General features: G+C 34.5%; 1 protein-coding gene across 1 annotated transcript in view; it reads right to left on the bottom strand.

Moving 5' to 3' along the window:
• Window positions 1-5163: 5163 nt before the first annotated feature.
• The window catches only part of LOC126814463 (centriolin), a 61238-nt gene continuing 45629 nt past the window's right edge, over window positions 5164-20772 (bottom strand). Inside the window, exons 35-44 of the mRNA XM_050539614.2 lie at window positions 20438-20655; window positions 19876-20033; window positions 18555-18628; window positions 18170-18328; window positions 15832-15901; window positions 15255-15355; window positions 14357-14467; window positions 8148-8351; window positions 7902-7991; window positions 5164-7716 (exon numbers count right to left, since the gene is read on the bottom strand). Of these exons, the coding sequence (XP_050395571.1) occupies window positions 7714-7716; window positions 7902-7991; window positions 8148-8351; window positions 14357-14467; window positions 15255-15355; window positions 15832-15901; window positions 18170-18328; window positions 18555-18628; window positions 19876-20033; window positions 20438-20655 (1188 nt within the window). The 3' untranslated portion in view covers window positions 5164-7713. The remainder of the gene's footprint in view (window positions 7717-7901; window positions 7992-8147; window positions 8352-14356; window positions 14468-15254; window positions 15356-15831; window positions 15902-18169; window positions 18329-18554; window positions 18629-19875; window positions 20034-20437; window positions 20656-20772) is intronic.

The following is a 20772-nucleotide window of genomic DNA, read 5'->3' as shown; positions in this document are numbered from 1 at the left end:
ACGCTATTGCGACCATGGGCCACCATAGGACGTCATACAAGTTATGACGCGATTGTAGGCCCCTGGATAACCTCAGTAACGAATCCCGTTTTTAATGTTAACGACTACCTTGGCTCTAACTTTAAAAACTAAATAGGCCCTCCAGCAACTACCGCCTCAGGCCTTGGTGGAGCTTAATCCGCCACTGACGGCGATATATGTAAACGATTTTTAAAATCGGATAATATTGTACAATCAGGGGTCATACTCCAGGAACCTTTGGTCCAATATGCACAAATATCGAAAGGAACCGTCATCTTTGGGACATAAACACACGTTTTAAATTTCATCAAAATAGAGCGGCCATTTTGTCTGGCAGTTTTTGGGCTGATTTTCACGAAATTCGAACTCAATCATCATTATGGTGTAACAGTGATATATTTGAACGGCCATAATTTTTGAAGTTCCGATCCGATACATGCCAATATTGAAAGAAACTGAAATCGTTTGGAGATAAATCGTCAAAATCAGATAAGAATTGTGACCTGTAGAGTATTCAGAAACAAATTGTGAACCGACAAACGGACCGACAGGGGCGACGACAATATACGTCCATATGAAAATGTGGGCGTATAAAAATATACTCTTCAAAAAAAGTAGGGGATATTCAGAAACAATACAAAACTGCGGAAATGCACTGCTGTTTTTATTAGAGGTAACCAGTGTATGTTAATAAAAGGCCAATTGCCTACACATGAACATAAACAGTTCATATGGGCGGCTTATCTGACGGCCCCATTTCACTCGCAAAGAAGATACACTGTCAAAAGTGAAAATGGACGTTTTTGATTTTTGTCTTAATAATGAGTAATTGCTCCACCAATCCTCAGACATCCAGCAATTCGTCGTGGCATGCTCCGATTCAACCGTCCAATCACGATTTGGGGCAATCTGACCCACTCCTCTTGCAGTGCCACGGCCAATTCTTGCAGTGTTGTCGGTTGACGTTGACGTCGACGAACAGGTCTCCCGATCATGTCCCAGACATGCTCTATAGCGGAAAGGTCAGGACTCATGGCTGGCCAAGGCATATGGACAATATGGTGAAGCTAGTGGTAGTCATTCACGACACGAGCGCGGTGGGCAAGGGCATTATCATCTTGAAAGATGAAACGTCGACCTGCACGTTGAGCAAAGGGCAGAACTATCGGTGCCAGGATGTGGTCACGGTAGTACACACCAGTGACCCTTCCTTGAACAATATGCAAGTCCGTTCTGCCAGTCATGGTGATTCCTCCCCACTCCATAAAAGACCCACGCCCGAATCTGTTATGCTGTCTGACGTTAACGTTAGCATGACGCTCATTTACACGCCTCCAAACGCGAGCACGCCTACTGTGAAATCCAGAGTAAATCTGGACTCATCTGAGAACATTACACGCGCCCATCGACGATTACCCCAAATTCTACCTACACCATTGAAACCTGTTTGCTATGTGCTGGTGAGTTAATGGAGGCACAACACGCGGTCGTCGCGCATGCAAATGGGCTGCATCTAGCCGATTTATAATCGTTTTGGGTGTAACTCGAATTTTTGTAACTTGGTACAAGTTTACAGAAAGCTGATTGGCCGTTTGTCCTCGATTTCGCAGGGCCTGTGTACGAATGTATCGATCCTGGGCTTGTTTAGTGGCTTTAGGACGACCTGAACAAGGTCTATCATCAACATTGTGTGTTTGTTGGTACCGGTTCCACAGTCTGCTAATCACAGACTGTGACACATTAAGCATGTTGGCTACTGCTCGCTGTGTAGAACCAATTTGAAGCATGCCGATAGCACGTAGACGTTCATCATGTTGAAGACGTCTCATTGCAAATTAAACGTAACACACTAAAGCAAAGATTCGCTAAACAGTAAATCTTATGCAAGAACCGATAGGAAAGCAAACATGGATAGGATAAACCAGCACGCGGCAGTTTTCATCAACCCTTCCTTGAAGTGTCAAATTTGACAATGAACCCCTCCCACGTGCATGGTGCTATTGCGTGTCGTAAGTCCAGCTCAGTGGTTCTGTTGGGGTGATAAGTTCTTCATCTGTGAACATACTCTCAAAGCATGTCAAGTGTCCATGACTATTTATCATATCACAACCTGCATAGGTATTTGCATTTCAATATCCCCTACTTTTTTTGAAGAGTATATATTGTGACCTCTAGAGGGTCCACAACCTTAATATTACATACTTAAACACTATTTGCGTACATGGAGCGGCCATTTTTTTCAGGCAGTTTAGGTCCGATTTTCACGAAATTCGAACTCAACCGCCGTTATGGTGTAACGGTGACATATGCGAACGTTGTTTTTTTAAATCAGATAAAAATTGTGACATCTAAAGGGACAAAAAGCTAAAAACGCGATTATTCGTACAATCAGGGGCCATAATCCCGGAAGTTACGGTCCGATGGCGACATACACGAATATCGAAATGAACCGAGATTTTTGGGTTATAAACATACATTTCAAGATTCATAAAAAACTGAATCACATTTGTAACCTGTTGACTGTCCACAAAATATTGTAGTCTGGCAGTATTTCAGGCTCAGGTCGTCGAGATAAATGGAGCTGACCAGATACCGCCTGTCGCCAATTGTCACTAGTTATCTGACCAGTGAATAAAAGTGAATGAGTATTCACGCCGCGTTGAACCTATACCCCAAAACTTCTAACAAGGTTCACGTGTTACTGTTTATAGTAGGTTGACAGCAGGATGGGTTTGGTAAGAAATCACTAGGACTCTTGATCTACAACGTGCAAGACTATGACTGACTGGGAGTGTGGGATTTAATCACCGTAGAAGCTATTAATTACCAAAACACATCACCAGATTTAAAGGGGGGGGGGGGGGGTCGCTACTGGTTCCATCATCATATTAATTGCTATCCGGAGTCAGTGTTCGATATTTTCGATATTGATCTAGTCCACAAGTTGGAATTTCGGGTGTACGGGCTAGAAATGACATACCGAGTATAGAATCCAAAGCATTTTCGAAAAATACTGTAAAGGATTGTTCACGGAGTATTGCAATTTATATCTGGATCATGGATAACGTCCACTTCCAAGGAATCCTGCACAGATAATTGCATCTGTTACATAGTCTGACCATCCGTGGAGATGCTTCCAGAAGTGTGTTCGTATTTTTCCACATAGAGGCCACATTACCCCCCCCCCCCCTCTCCCCCAACCAACCCCCTAATGCTCTGGTCTACTAAGTCCAGGTCCATTGCACTATGCGTCTCCACAGAAAAGACAATGGCTAGATAATATCAAAAGTCTAGCCTGTGGGGCGTTTATTTGCTGTGGAATATCGATTGTTAATCCGAAGCACTGCAGAGTGGAGACTTGACAGTGAGATAACAAACTGGAACTAATCTGTCACCCTGGCAAGTCTGTCAATAAAAGATTCCATTAAATTAACGCTATTTACATTTTTTTTTAGAAATGATATACGCTATGGCACAGCCTCGTTGATTGACCCGACTCGTGTTCATTAATAACAAAAAAGCGGAAAGCACCTATAGGATGGTTAAGCGCACACTTACGCATAAAAACGTTGGGAAGAACAAAGAACTGTCTGCAACACACCTCTAGGGGATAATGATAGAAAAATTATAATTACACATAATCGGCAGATGGAGATAACACTATTGGAACTTACTCAGAGCCACAGTTGGGAAGAAGTAATAGAAAACCTTGACAGCAATCTTGGAGTATGCCATAGTAAGCAGACTTTGTCCCTCCCAAGCAAAATATTCAGTTGAATTATTCAGACGAGTACCAAACGAGGATGTAAAAGCCCTGAGATAAGCAAGCAGGATTTCGAAGTGAAACCATCCACACACAACAAATATAAACCCAAAGCAAATTATCATTGAATAGTTCCAATATAATGCGATATTTGCGTATTCAGGAAAGATTGTAAAATACTAGGGCACTATTTTATGTCCACAAAGGTAGCAAATATATAACGCCACAATCTGCCTGGGATCCTCAAGTTTATACTAAACTTTTACTATAGAGACAGATAATCTGTCCGTTGGCAATGGATTGGGGTAGGAAAGCTACCAAACTTCACCAAGGAACCCAGTGGACTTAAAACAAACGCTAGAAGATTTTGATTTTGCAATTGATGATCAGCAAATACCAGAACCTATGTTCCTTCCAAATTTGATGATCATAACAACATCTATGGAAACGTTTAGAAGCTTAATTTGTGCATGATTTGTGATCTTACAAATGACTGCCAAATTGGATGATCCGATCAACATCAATATAAGCATATGGCTAGAAACGTGTAGAGTTAGGGGCTGAGAGTTGAACAGAAATGAAATGAAATGGGGTTTAATGTCCTACTGTTCTACTCCCAACTGGGCTAATGAAGACGGGGAGAGTTGTACGGCATTTGTAGCTGTTCGAAAACAGTGTTGCCAGGCTTCCTGAAGAAAGAGCATTTAAAATGTTTTGGGATTTAACTCCATAAAACATAGTTTGTCAGGATGGTGAACGACGAACCCAAAGCCCAGCTTAATTAGAGCGGGGCCCCTAACACGACAAAAAGATTATTTCATATCCTTTTGAATGGCACCCATGCGTAACACACAATTAAATACAAAAATAATTACATAATATCTGATTAGGTACAAAATCTATTCAGTTCCGAATGGTGTACAATGTGCGGAAATGACATATAACGGCGGGGAACTGTTATAACAAGTGAAATCACTGGATTGGGTTGTTACAGATTGTTTGTCATGTGCGTGACCGTGACTGCAGTGAGGGTCTATGGGAAAGCTGCTAAGAAATCGCCTACGTCACAGGTTTTGACCAATCACAGGGAAGATTAAGGGATTGCAGACTCAACCAGTCTCCGCCCATCGCGCCGCTAGAAGCCTAGACCGATCACCAAGTGGAACTTCACAGAGAAGTTTGAGGAATAGCTCAGTCTCCGCCCTCGCACCGCTAGATCGATTGCTGTGAATCTTTAATCTGAAATTTGAATTTGTTCTCTTTTTGCCATAATTGTGTGACATTTTACAATGTCTTCTGTTTCCCAGGTTGCCTTTGCTTGTGGTTTTGCATGATGTGCACCTAATATCAAGTTTTATACCATGAGCTACAGACATACACAATTTTCAATACAATTTTAATATGCAAGTAAATATAAATATAGAGTATAGCAAAGAGAAAAATATCACAGATGAGGAAATATCATTAATAATGGAAATATACATCTAAAATATAAATGTTAAAATTAACTGAAAACAGATTATAAAGGATAAGCTTATAACGTAAACATAAATAACAATTTTTGTAAAGGTAAAAGCCTCTGTCCTCAACACATGTATTATGGTAGTTAAAGGAGAAATTCCTGACATAATTTAGTGATAAAACTGGTTGATACTGTGTGGAAGGATCTTAGAACTCTTCGTTCTAATCCCAAGCAATGATTCAAAAATCTGTAATACATTTTCAAAGAAATACAAACATACAGGGTAGTTGGAGACTAGCTTCTTGGCTATAATCAATTTGGATATACCTGGATATGTCTCTGACGCGTGTGTACAATGGCAACTTCTCCCTATACTACCAACTTTTTTGGTGTTTTCCTGTGTACACATTGGCGTGCATGTAAAAGAACCCTTGGCATGTGGAATTCAATATAACAGTAGGCCGTAGTGCCGCTGTCCAGGCAAAATTTCCCTCATAGCATGGTGTATGCCCAACGTCATTAGCCCATTTGGAGCAGAACAGTAGGACATTAAACCCCATTTCATTCATATTTTTGTTGTTTTCCAGCATAACAGTGGTATTAGAAATTGTAGGTTATTGCTGCATTTTAATCAACTCTTCCAATAGTTTACAGTCCACACTGTATTTCATAGCCAGTGTTGTCAGGTTTCCCTACAAAATACTGGAGATGAAAAACCTAACTTGTTTTGCAAATCATTTCGGAACAATTTAATATTTTGAATGCAAAACTTTCAAACAAGGTAAATAGGTAAATTCTTTACAAGGTAACAGGCCAATTTGTTACATTTTAAGTGCCTTATTTGTATAGGAAAACTGGGACTTTACCTTTAAAATACTCCAAAATAATAGTTCAAACATACAAGATTAGCAGACAAATAATACTTTGAACATTTGAGACAGGAAAATAACAATACAACATGATAATTAATACAACTGATAAATATATAGAAAATAATTTAACATTAGTTATTCAATGTTTATAACCCTTCTCAGCGCTCACACTGGCTTTCAATTTTTTTCCCGCCAAAATGGATGATAATTTCTATATAAAAATATGTTTATATTTTTTTTTTTCACCAACAGTAATATTTTATCTTTCAAAACTGTGCTAAAAATAGACAACATGTAACAATTTTATGTCTCAGATAGGCCTATTCTAAAACAATTACCGATGTATAATAATACATTACAATATACATCAACTTAAAAAATTTGCCTTTACATAATACATTAGCACAGTTTTGATTTACTAAGATTAGATTTTAATTTTGGTGACTTAAGTTTATTTGCACACCATACTACATAATATATTTTCAGTATTTACATGTCAAATCCCATCCATGGATTGGCAATTTTCTATAAATTTATGTTTTGCGTGTACAATATGCATATTGATGTTTTAAGGTACCGTAAAGGTATCAGAATCTGAATCCCTGATAGAATGATATAAGATGCTTACAATTATACTCGTCATTCACTTTTAGAGCATTTTGGATACAGTAATATGATACAAATGGCGAACTGTTCTCTCGCTCAAGAATCATCGCTATTCAACTCGTTCTTACGTTTCCGACCTGTGATGATAATATAATTTAAAATAATAATATCCGACAGGCATGCTTGTATATTTTACCTGTCGTATGAAGCCACAGTAAACAGAATTCAACTATCAAAATATTTTTTTTCTCTTACAGACGAATAATCACCGCTTGGATTAACCATTAGGAGTAAATAATGACGAGATAGGCTTTATATACATCATAGGCTTTATATACATCATTGGCAATTATTAATCAACTAATCAATAATTCAAGACAACAGACTAGTATTACACATTGACGCAATCAGGATTTTCAGCCAGTTGATTAATTTATAGTATTCCGCCACGTGATTGACACTCAATGTAATGGTAAATCCAGGATAAATACGATTATAATTTTAAGATTTTTTTCTGCCAGTACCGTAAAACGTTATTGCCAAAATCAAATTTTAATCGCTACTTTCATATTGTTAAAGCAACTTGCGACTTTGGCGACCGACAGTGTGAGCGTGAGCCCTGACCCTACTCTTCAACCTAAACACTGATGCCAAAAACTACCGTATTTTGTGAAATAATTGATTTTAAACAAATAATGGTTTATTGGAATGGATTATTTCAGTTGGTCCCAATTGGTTCAATTTTATGTTCAGTCTATATATTTAACTATGCCCTGATTATATATTATGTGTGTATAGTAACAAAAACCTAAACTAATTTCAATGTATTTGCAACTTGTTTTAGTTAACAAATAACATTTAATGATTTTTATACTAGTCTGTTGATGGTTGTGTTTTTTTCTCTTCGGCACATGTAGTAGAGCAAGTAGAACTAGATGAACTTGTTGTTTATCTTTGGTACCATTGGATCCATAATTATCTACCGCCTATCACTGTTAACAGAAAGTCATCATTTCAATGTATGCAATGGTCACAATCGATGCAAAATTTGAAAGAGGCATTATTACTATAAACAATCAAATAAATTAAAGAGTAATCAATATTATATAACAAAAAGGTAGTATCATATAAACTTTGTGCTTGTTGATTTAACAAATAGATTATATAGCCTACTCACGTAATGTATTTCTTGTAGATATTGATCATAATACTCAGGTGGTTGAGGTGCCTGCTTATCATCACACTGAATAGGTAATCTTCTTGCCATCTGAAATCAATTTTATCCATTTTATTTTCCATACAATTATACATAAAGAGGAAATGGGATCTTGGGCGAAAATAGTATGAAAAGCTATACCATTGGCATTGTTTATGATTGTTCAGATTACTGCAATTCGAATTACTTGCATAACAAATTATTTACCAAACGAGGTGATCTTGAGGGACTATAGGACCCTGACTTTGTTGTTCTTTCTGTTATCTGAATATCATCTAATTCTGTTGAATTGAAGAGCACTTCTTGTAAATTATTCAGTTTCCGTTTTAATCCATTCACAGTTACTTCAGATTCAAGACGAGTTTTCTCCATTGAATCGGCATATCGTAGCATCTGCTGTCGTAACTGGTACTGAAAATTGGCATAGATAAAATTAGATTGTCATCAGTCTGTAAAACTACTCAAATTACATTTTGTTCTGTCTTTGATATGAGCAAATTCAAATATCTTTTGATGTACTGCAGACTAAACTATTAATCCTGTGGATTTGTGCTGAAATTGTTCACTTTGTGTTAAAAGCAATAAACTTGGCAAACCTATAAAGGTTTTAAGATTGGAGCAACTTCTGGAAAATAATTACTGGTCTAGTCCATCAAGCTCATTCAGAAGCCAAATAGAGTTGCCCCCCTTATACAATTCATTGAAACTGGCGTCTGCTAGCCTACATGTGCCTGCACAGGAGTCATTTGCCTAGTCACCTGTGTCATGAAGAAGTGTTGGTTGTTTAGGACTGAAAGCAAAATTTTAAAACAGGAGAAAAAAAAAGAAAACTTGAATGAAAGGAATGGTTATATAAGCTCAACAAGATAGTCATACCAAGGTTGGTGTTACTTTTATTTTTCTAAATTCTTAAACATACATTATGCAAGAGCTAAATCTGCCTATTGCAGGTCTTTCTTTAGGCCTGAAATGTTATCTAAATTATTAATTAGACATTAATTAACGTATCCAGACAATAATCAACCCTCGATGCCATCGCTAGCCTCCGATATTTACTGGATTTGTATACATTTTGTGATGGGTGATTTAATGTCAAATTGGATAATCGAGATTCTGTATTTTAACATACCGACTTTATTAATGATGATCGAGACTAGGCCTAAATTTAATTGCTAATATCTCGGTTCAGAGTGGTGCAATTTGACTGATATTTTCAGCATATTCTCCCATAATGCCCCTTTATTCAACTGTCCAATAAAATCAAATAAATCTGCTTCATTTTGATTTTGATATCATGCCTTAAATAGGCCTATTTCACTTTAATGTTCATAATAGATAACTTTAGGTCAGCAAGTTGCATCAAAAATCCCCCCCCCACCCCTCCAGACACAAACACACCAAGAAACACAAATAAGATATATAACACACTAAACCTTTTTGGCAGCACAGGTAACATAGTCAAATACATCTATTATGAATAAGATTTGTAAAACATTTCACTTTTCAGGCAGAGAACTGATTTTTGACAATAAACTACAGTAATGTTTATGTTACAGTACTGACAGGTTGTATCACAATAATCTGTTAGTGTCACAATATCATTTGTTTACCAGTAGGACCTACTTCATTTCAAATGAAATAAAACCACTAGAATATCTCAAAATTTATAATTTATTTTTAAACAGTGGGCCTCTTGCACAGGAGTCTTAAATAAAAATGGTTGTGGCTTTAAAGAACACATTTCAGTCATATGATTTCAATATTGGAAAGACATATGTATATATCTTTCAATAATTTTCTACCATTAATTCAATCATTAGTATAGGCCCAATCATGAATTTATATATGCTCATTTAGCAGCTTTGCTTTGTATAGGCTATTATATACATGAAAATACCATCTATAATCTTACTAACTAGGCCTCGTAATTTAGATTACACCAAAAAAAATAACTCAATTGAAGTTTCTTGACAACAGGAAATGAACCCTAGACTCGGCTATCAAGTACGTAACCATGGGAAACACTATTGACAATCACGAACGGCACTAGATAATTGAATGTTAATTTATCATTTGCAAAGATGGTGACAATTTTTTTTACGGTCATCGTTTTATTTTTTACAAAAATATTCTCTGCGGGTAGACTGACGGTGCAGACTTTGATTTAAATCGCCAGCAACATCTATGCTTTAACAATGAGTACAGTATCAATATTATTATTACAGCATATTAATAGTGCACCCTTTCATATAACATGTTCAGGGGCACTTTACAAAGTGACAATGTAATCATAAATAAACAAGATTATGGACATGTTAACGATTGCATACAGAGTCAGTTAAAAGCCTGATTAAATAAATGTGTTTTAAGTTGTTTTTTAAAAGAATATAAAGATGTACAACATCTTAAACTAAATGGTAGATTATTCCATAAAACAGGTGCATGATAACTAAAAGAGCGCTGACCATAAGAGACTAGTTGAACAGTTTTGGGATTTAAAAGTAGTTTATCTGATGTACGTAATGTTCGGCCAGGTGTATAAAGTTCTAAAAGATCTGAGAGGTAAACAGGAGCTAAATTATTTAAACATTTAAAAGTAAGTAATAAAATCTTAAAATCAATTCGATATTTAACAGGTAACCAGCTATCATTAGACTCGAGTGACCAGAAATACCTCGTGGCCCATTGTTGCTATAGTGTCTCGATTATCCTATGTGGCATAACCCGAGCGACAAGAAACGAGTTTGTAGTTATCTCCCCTTCCGAAAGGAAAAAAAGTAAACAGACACCAACACGTGACACACGATTTTCCACCCATGTATTTATACATATGCAAGTCAATAGAAATGTATAATTAATATAGACTATAGAAGCCTGGCGTCATTTAGACTAGGTTATCCAGTCTAACTAGAACTAGGCCTACATACATAAAGTCATTGACTTTAATGATACCATTCGACCTACTACTACTAGTGCAGGCCCATTCTCCCCTCAAAAGGCTTATGTAATGTTTTTAAAACACTTGGTCTCCCTGAGATCAAGATTCTCACTATTCCCCCTAAACATCTCCTACGGCCAGAGACGGTGCCAAATTGCAGTATTTTGTATGACAGAAACTATTGAGAATTGTCACACATGAAATTTGTGGGTGTTCTTCGGGAATTTACAAAACATAATTAATATTTTTAATAGATGATTAGACAGAGCATAGCGATAAGGTACGACTCAACCAACGGCAATTGTCACGTTTTACGAACTGTAGATAGACTGTAAATTACTGTCGAATTTCAAAAGTAGTTAACAACTTTGAAACTAATCCTCGAAGTATAGGCCTACTCTACTAAGTAGCCGGGGGAGGGGGGCAAATGGTTAGCACGTGCGCGCTGTATCATAAAGCCTGTCATATCATAAAGCCCGTCATTGAGTCAACTGGCGTGATTTCGAATCCCCGGTTGTACGTGACAAGGAGTAGGGTGACCTGTCAAACCTCGTGGTTCTGTCGTTCAGATTATCCTGTGTGGGATCTATGAATGAAGAACGTATACACTCGAGCGACAAGAAACGATTCTATAGTTATCTCACATCAAGGCACAAGTAATTTTATCTAAAATCTATTAAAATTAAATTTTAAGTTACAATCGATCTTCGTGAAACACGTAAATTTAAAATTTCACTTTGATTTTAGTTAAAAACTATGTTAGTGATTTTAGTTTCAGTTTTTGTGAAACCCCTGCTCTCTCTGAGGTCATTGCTACGACCACAGGAACTGGTAAGAGGTGCGAAAGTGCGATGGCGCACAAAATACAAAATAGAGCATGATAGCCTACGTGGACTTCGTCTGGGGCCTGTTTAACTAAGATAAAATCCAAATTTTAGTATTTAATTGGATAATAGATACTATTAGATTTATTTTAGTGCTTAGCCAATCAAAATTGAAGTATCTACTAAAATTGGATTTTATCTTTAGTTAAAAGTTCCGTCACTCACATGTTGATGTGAGATAACTACAGACTCGTTTCTTGTCGTTCGAGTCTATACGTTCTTCATAGATCCCACACATGATAATCGAGATACTACTGCAACAATGGGCCACAAAATGTTTCTGGTCGCTCTAGTCTAATGATAGCTGTATACTGGGTCTGGATACTCAAGACACTATTGCGACGATGGGCCACGTCGGGAATTATTTTTTATCTTTTCTTTTTCGATTTTTTTTTTCATTTATTTTTTTTTAATATTATTTCTTTTTTATTTATTTTTAAATATATTTTATTATTTTATATATATATAGATTTTTTTTTTAATTTTAAAAAGATTTCTTTTTTTTCAATTTTAAAAAATTTTTTTTTTTTTAATTTTAAAAAGATTTTTTTTTTATTTTGTAAAATAAAAATAAAATTGTTTCTTTTTTTTTTTACTAATATTTTAATTATTTTAAATGAAATACAAAAAATAACCCAAAAAACGCTATTGCGACCATGGGCCACCATATAGATCTACTATGGTCGCCAAAACAGCAACCGACGGAGTTGAAAACATTTTCCCAGGAGTTAATGAAGTCACAGAATTATTCAGACGTTATTTCAAATTCTTACTTATTTTTTTGTTTTTCTTATTAAGAGTTGAATAAATATTAAATTTACAATAATTTTGTATGTTTTTTAAAAATGAAAAATGAGCTAGATATTGATAAAATAAAAACAATAGGTTGCCAGGCAACCAAACATACACCCACAGCAGCTAAGTCACCCAGGAAGTCAACAAGGGTATATTTTTTTCTTTTGTCAGAAATAAAAACGTTCACAACACACTAAAAATCTGATTATGAGTAACAACCATTTGACTTCTAGTTCTGCCCTAAAGTAACGTTTAGTTTTCAAAGTATTTAATATCAAGGGCCATAACTCAATGGGTCTCTCCATCTCATGATCTTTAACACTGTGTATAAATATAAAGTCAATCAGATATTAACTTTAGCCTCTAGAGAGCCCACAAGAGTTTTCAAAGTGATCAAAGGCCATAACTCTGGCAGTAATTATCAGAAATTGTTGAAAATCAATAGGCTTGTTCGTCTTAATTTAAAGTCAATCGGATATTAACTTTAGCCTCTAGAACATCCACAAGCAATTGTGGATGACGGACGGACAGACGGGGGCGACGGCAATATACGACCACATTTCCATGTGAGTGTATAAGAAAAACTACCCCCCCCTCCCCACATCAATTGTTTTAAAAGGATTGTCTGAGAACCAAAAGATGATAAATTAAACAGACAACACAGTAGGCATTTTTATTTGTAGTAAGTAATAATTAATGAATAAAAAAAATACTATTATATTAATTATACATGTGATAAATGATAAATATCAGATCAAGATAGGGATTGTTTTAATCCAATCCTAGACATGTACAATTATATAATTCATTAATGGCATAAACTGCTCTATTTTACTATTTTTAGGATTGATATTCATTACAAAATCGCCCTAAAGTTGAAAGTAGGCATTTTGTTTGAAAGATACATATATTAAACATGCATTATGCAAGAGCAAAATCTGCTTATTACAAGTCTTTCTTTAGGCCTGAAATTTTATCTAAATTATCAATTAGACATTAATTAACTTATCCAGACCATAATAAACTCTCGATGTCAAGGCTAGCCTTCGATATAGGCTGGATTAGATTCCTATATGCCGCTAACGGCCAAAGATAATTAAATCAGAAAAAGCGGATAATAGAGACTATGCTGTTTATATTAATGATTTTAGTAACGATAATTGAGACTATGCAAAAATTTCACCGGCTTCTTTCTCAGCTCATAGTGGATCAATTTGACTGAAATTTTCAGCAAATTACCTTTACACTATCTAGTTTCTAACTATTATAGCGAGAACTACCATCTCTTTAACTTATCTCCATAATGTATCTTTAAGCATGGTTTGATTGAATCCTTTGTTGTGACATGGTTGCTTTGATGGATAGATTGATTAGTGAATTTTACAATCCAGCCAGATACCAAACTTGCTGGAAAGTGACAGTTATTGCTGTGTTCATTCCATATATTAGCACATTTTTCTACTTAGCATAATCACGGTACCTATAAACTTCAAATCATACTTATCATGGTAGTTATCTTTTGAATAAAATATTCACTTTGCAGCTTACACAGATCCTAAAAAGTTATGACTGTTTTAGCATATGAAACAATAAATGTCACTGCCAAGTTTTGTGCCTTTTCAATAACGTTCCCATAACATTCAAGCAAAATTTTCGTAAAGGGACAACTTCAAACAGAATAAATGAAAAATATAATCCAATAAAAGACCATACACAATAAAAGTACTCTTCTTACAAAAAAAAAATGGTAGAGTGCCCTCCTTTGCCAGATATGTGTTCTGTGTATAGTAAAGTCTTACCCTTAAATAGTCCTGTTCTTGTTCTTGTTGTTCTTTAACAGCCTGTTTTTTCCATTTGTCTTGAGAAGAAGTATGTATAGATCTATCTTTGTCATCTTGAGTTTGGTTTTCCTATTTCAAAAGGGTTCAGATTAAACCATTTTATTTATGTGTCTCTCTTGATATAGAGTGGTACATGCATATTAACTCCAGGTTGCGGAGATTCCTTATGACCAAAAACCATTTTTACTGACTAGATCATTATGATTTGCAATAGAAATCAGAATGTCAAATGCATGCTCATATTATTTACATTCTACATATCCGAGTTCGACATCTTAAAAAGACACAAGCACTTGTGCAATCATTACCACTGGGTAACAAAATTGTTTTAACAAACAAATTACAGTACAGCTTTGTAAAACTTATCTGAATTCTGAATGTAGGCTGGACCGCTTGAGTCAAAATGACATTCACAAAAAAAAAGTTCATAAAATTTTAACATGCTGTTTTACCAAGGTTTTATAGCTGATAATGTCTGTCTAGATATTCTAGTGCCTTCGAAAGGAATTTAGAACAAATAATCATCCAATTTTGGTAGAATTTTGAAATTTTTAAGAGTCTATTGATGATTAAAACTTCAAACTGAATCTGCGGGGGGCTTGTATGACAGTATGAGCTAGATCGATTGTTCTTCTCAAACGTGAAGGCCTTTACAGCCTATGTTATGTACATGGATCATTCCACGTCAATTTGACCAGTGGGGGAACCCACTGTCATCGATTTCACTCATAATTTTTTCATGGACGCGTTGCCATATGAAACCTCTCGATCCAAAATATTTTCCAAAAATTCTGACTATTAAAGATTCCAAAAAAGACAATAAATAGAGTGTAAATATACAAGATTCATTTCTTACCTCAGCTTTGACTTTCCATGCTTTCTGTAATTCCTCATATGACATAGCTAGTGCTTTAGCCAGTTCATTTTTTTCTTGGTTTCTCTCTTTCAATTCAGATTCTGTAAACAAAACAAGAGTCCGGTGAACTTCGTCAAAATCAAAAAGGAAAAAAAAAATTACACGAGTGTTTGATTTATAACTGTTTAGTTTCTGGAGCAGTGTTAAGAAACTAAACAGTTATAAATCCAACATGTAATCTAGACAGAACTTTAAACTACACAACAGTAGAAACCCAATGGTTTTGAACAGTTTTCCAATGGATTTGAACAGTTTTCCAACAATGGTTTGAAACTAAACATTAAATACAGAAACTCCTGCTAAAACAACCCAACCAAATGATACTCGAGTTGTAGTGTTAGCGAGCCAGTCTCACCCACTGAGTGTCTGTTGCTCTCATGGAGATAGGTGGTGACCTTAAAATTATTCTGATTTTTGTTTTCATTTGATTGATCCTCTAATGATCTTCCGAAATCAAAGTAATATAAATGTCAAAAGATAAAATCTGCCCAAATTTGTCAAGATATTGAGTACTAACCTAACTCTCGAACTTGTTTCTGTAATAGTGTGAGCTTTTCTGCGGTTCTTTTCATTTTCTCATCTTCTAACTATAAAAAATAAATATGATCTTTATACAATTTCCTAGTTACATTGATGTTTAGTGCCATCATACACAATCTTGGGCATTTATTATTATTAGTGTCTATAGTGATATTCAAAGTTTTAGCATAAGGCCATACAAAAAATATATTCTGGTTCTCAGACAATCATTAGCAATAATCTGAAGCTGGAGGGAGGTTTTTATTTCTGTATTTTTATTTTGTCAAAGGATTAATACTTGGCTAAAAGAATATGATTGTCAGTAATTTATAATTGTCAGTAATTTATGATTGTCAGTAATATTTATCAGTGTTGCATACATTTCTTGATTCATTAAAAAAATGTATAGAGTTACATCCTGTAACTGTGATAAAACATTTACATGTGGTTATTAATGAGACAGTTTTCATTTAAAAAAAATGAAAAAAAATGGGTCATATGACACAGGATTATCTGAGAGCCTAATATTCCAATTTCATTTTTTTTTTATCACAGTAAAGGCTTTTAGCTCATTAAATGGAGATTTAAAATGCATCAACCCATGTGCTTGTCTAGACATGCTATGATGGAAATAGCTATGTCAGATTCTTTTACTACAGAAAATATAAATTATGAAAATGAAATGGGGTTTAACGTCCTACTGTTCTGTGCCTACTGGGCTAATGAAGATGGAGTATAAATTATGTATTGAGAACTAGATAACCAATAATTACAATGTAGTGTAACTTATTTCACAAAATGTATTCCTAAAATATTTTTCAAACCTCAAATAAATTAAAATTTTTATGAAAAATGTCTTAAAGTACTGTACATACACTGAAGTGAAATACAAGATGAAATTATTCAAAATAAAATAGCAAAATTTCAAATCAATCAAACAGAATCATGTTTGTTTTTCATTTAAATATGACAGACTTGATTTTTAACCCAGTCTCAAATGACATGCGAGATTCGATAAACAGTTTTACACATGAACAAAATGAGAAATGTCTCAAGAGTTAAAGAGACACATTTTGCTCATGTCATAAATACAGATAAAATCACAAAGCAGAAAAACTTATACAGAAACTAGCACTGTCAGGCAACGAATATTCACCCGCCCGCAGCTTTGTAAAAGAAGCTAAGTCTTGTTATATATATATTTTTCATCATTTAAAGTGAAACAAAGAGTAGTGCAGCTTTACGGTTGTGCTAATATTTCTGGATATATATATATATGTATTTGGATATAAAAATTAAATAGACCTCTTTATTCATTTTACATGGTTTCGATGACAGGGGCAATAACTCTGAATAAAATTATTGTGCAATTCTGAATTTCAATAAGATGCAACCTTAAAAATAGATGAAAAATTCAAGCAAGTTTGAAAAAAATAAATCTTAAAAACAAGGATATTCAGAGTGCTTACACAGTTTGGGTGACAGGGGCAATAACTCTGCAAAAATTAAATGCATGATTATGAATTTTGATATGGTTCAGCCTTATGACAAGGCAACATAAAAAAACCTCAAAAATGATCTATGTGAACGCATATAAAAGGTTTCTATTACAGATCAATAACATTGCATAAAACGATATGCATTTCTGAATTTTGTTAAACAGGCAATATGTAAGAGCTAAATCTGAATATCAGATCGCTAGATTTTAAGTAGATTAGAACGGTTTGGCCATTTTATGATTTGATTTAAAAATGGAGAAGCCAGGCCAGGAATCGAATAACCAGAGCAGTGGTTACGATCTATGCACACATCTTGTCAAAACTACAATCATTGATAACTTGGCTCAAGATAAGTAATTTGAATGAAATTTTCAATATATATTCATTTTGCATGATCTATTTTTGAAATATTATAGCTACATAATGCCCCTTTAAGTGTTACTCTTTCTGACTAGCTAAACAATCCCAGCTGGTTTGAAAAAAACAATCTAAAAATTCTGATCTGTAGAGGATGTACAGAATTGTGAATGGATGGACAGAGGTGACGACAATATACATATATTCCCACATAAAATGTGGTCGGATATTCTTTCTGATAACTATGAGAAAAAAAAAAAGATCTGAAATATAGAACTAGAAGCAAACATTTATGTAGAAGAAATGTGTGTAAAATGGCATACTGAGCAGAAAATAAGTGTGAAAAAACAAAAGCTATCATTTATCATTTTCATATGTAAAATAATTAAAATGCAATTTTTGGAAGTGTGAATGGATTTGAAACACAAAGATTATTATTGAATTTCTGTCATGAATACCAAATAAAGTTTATGATCTTACCTCTTTTGTTAGTTTTAACTGTTCTTCATAATCAGTTAATTCATTGGCTTCTTTTAACACCAAACCATCATTAACAGCTCTATTTGTTTTTATAGACCTATTTAATACATCTAATTCTTTCCTGGCCAGATTTTGTTGTTGGTACATATAGTCTAAATCCTGTATGTGATTAAACTAATTAATCTGACAATGTTCAAAATACAGTTTATAACTAAGAAGTCACTTCACATTATGACATTGAAGACAATTGTTTGGCCAAATCATATCCTAAATATGGTATAGATATAATGAAATGAATTTCTAACTCTCAACTTTGATTTGTTTTTTAAGGAACTTTTGAAATAAATTTAGACTTTTAATACATTTTATAATACACTTTACAAACCTTTTCTGATGTATCTAACTTCTCCTTCATAACAACAATATCTTCTTGCATTTTTTTCATAACTTCTTTTGATTCTATAAATCAGTAATAAAAAAAAAGTTGACAATTTGTATGTGTTTATGGTCAGTATTAAGATTAAACACAAGACTGCCATGGAGTTGAAAATCATTCATCTGATACATATCTTCAACAAATTTATAAGATTGGGAAAATAGTAAACACAACAATTTGACTTCTACTCCACATCAAATAAATACACTATAAAATAAAGTACCCTTTGACTTTTTATTTAACCGGCGGCTACAATCAGAGAACAAGCTAAAAACAAACAGGATTTTTTGTACAATCAGGGGCAATAATCCAGAAAGTTATGGTCTGAAATGCGCAAATATCAAAAGGGACGGAGATCTTTGGGATATAAAGATATGTTTTAAATTTCATTTGAATCAGATAAAAATTGTGACCTCTAGAGGGTCCACAACCCTAGTATTGCATACTTTTACACAATTTGCGTACAAAGAGCGGCCATTTTGTCAGGCAGTTTCATTTCGATTTTCCCGAAACTCGAATTCAACCATCATTATGGTGGAATGGTGAAATATTTAAATTGTGACCTCTAGAGAATCCACAAGCTAAAAATGCAATTTTTTCGAACAATCAGGAGCCATAATCCAGGCAGTTACGTTCGGATATACGCGATTATCAAAAGGAACCAAGATTTTAGTGTGTAATGGTGATATATTCATGTTTTTTTTTAAATCGGATAAAAATTGTGACCTCTACAACAAGCTAAAAACATATAATTCAGGAAGTTACCATACGATATGCCCGAATATTGAAAGGAACAAAGATCTTTGGGTTATAAACATGCATTTCAAGTTTAATCAAAATCGGACTAAAATTGTGACCTCTAGAGTGTCCACAAGCTAAAAACGCGATTTTTCGTACAATCAGCAGTCATAATCCATGAAGTTACTGTCCGTTACATGCCAATATCGAAAGGAACCGAGATCTTAGGGAGATAAACCTATATTTCAAGTTCCGTTGAAATCAGATAAAAATTGTGACCTGTAGACTGTGTAGAGTGTCCACAAACAAATTGTGGACGGACGTCTGGACAGACGGACAAACAGGGGAGACGGCATAATACGTCCACATGAAAATGTGGGCGTATAAAAAAGATGGAAATTATGGGAAGAGATTTTTAGTTATAAACTATAACACATACTTATGGAAGAACAATTACTGATTTATTTAGGCCACGTAAAACATGTTCACAAAATTTCCATCAAAATAAATTTCAAGAACATATACTATCTACCTTTAAGATGGTGTTGAAGACTTTGTGTTTCTTTGATCAAACTATTTTTTTGTTTAATATACTCTCCCATCTCCTTTTCTTTCTGCTGTATTTCTCTATCCAGGCTATCTAATCTATTTGATTTGTCTTCGATTTTATCTTCCATATCACTATGGTTTCTAAAAATAATTAATTCCAATTTTTGTTTAGATTTATTTGAGTTTCATTAGCCAACCGGGCTATAAAGACTGGCATAGACATGCAGTTTGGTATTAGGGAAATTTTGCATGGATAACTGTGTTTCTGCCTACTCTTCATCGAATTCCAACTGTAAGTAAAAGGTTCTTCTATATACACTAGAGGACTTCCCTTTCTACGCCCTCCATCCTGCACCAAGGACAAGGGAAAACCAAGCACGAAAACCCTAAAGAACTTTCTCTTCCAACACTGGTTCGTAAGCAAGTGCCACATTAACCAGGCAACCATATGACTCCCTTTATGGGCAAAATTGCCCGGAATAATATTTAGAGGTCGTTTATGGAAAAAATAAATAGATAACAGACAATAAATAATGTACAGGTACCTTTTTAATTGTTTCATTTTCTCATCGAAAGTTTTACAGCTATCAGACATCATATCTTTTTCTTGTTTTAAAGCACTAATTCTCTCTTGTATCAAATTTCTTTCTTTTGCCAAACGTTCTACATCCTCTCTTTTCTGACTTAATATTTGATGCAATCTTTCCACTTCTGAACTTTTATGTCTTATTTCAAAACTTAGCTGTTCTAGTTCAGACTTTTCCTGTAAATTATAAAAAAGTTCACTACATGATTTAACAATTCTATTTAAAGTCTCTGAACATCAATTAAATCGAACATTATTAAACAATCAATGCACACATCTTGTCAAAATTACAAA

Source organism: Patella vulgata, chromosome 1 (assembly GCF_932274485.2).
Source record: "Patella vulgata chromosome 1, xgPatVulg1.2, whole genome shotgun sequence".
Taxonomy (NCBI): Eukaryota; Metazoa; Mollusca; class Gastropoda; family Patellidae; genus Patella; species Patella vulgata.
This window is presented reverse-complemented; position numbering and strand designations above follow the sequence as displayed.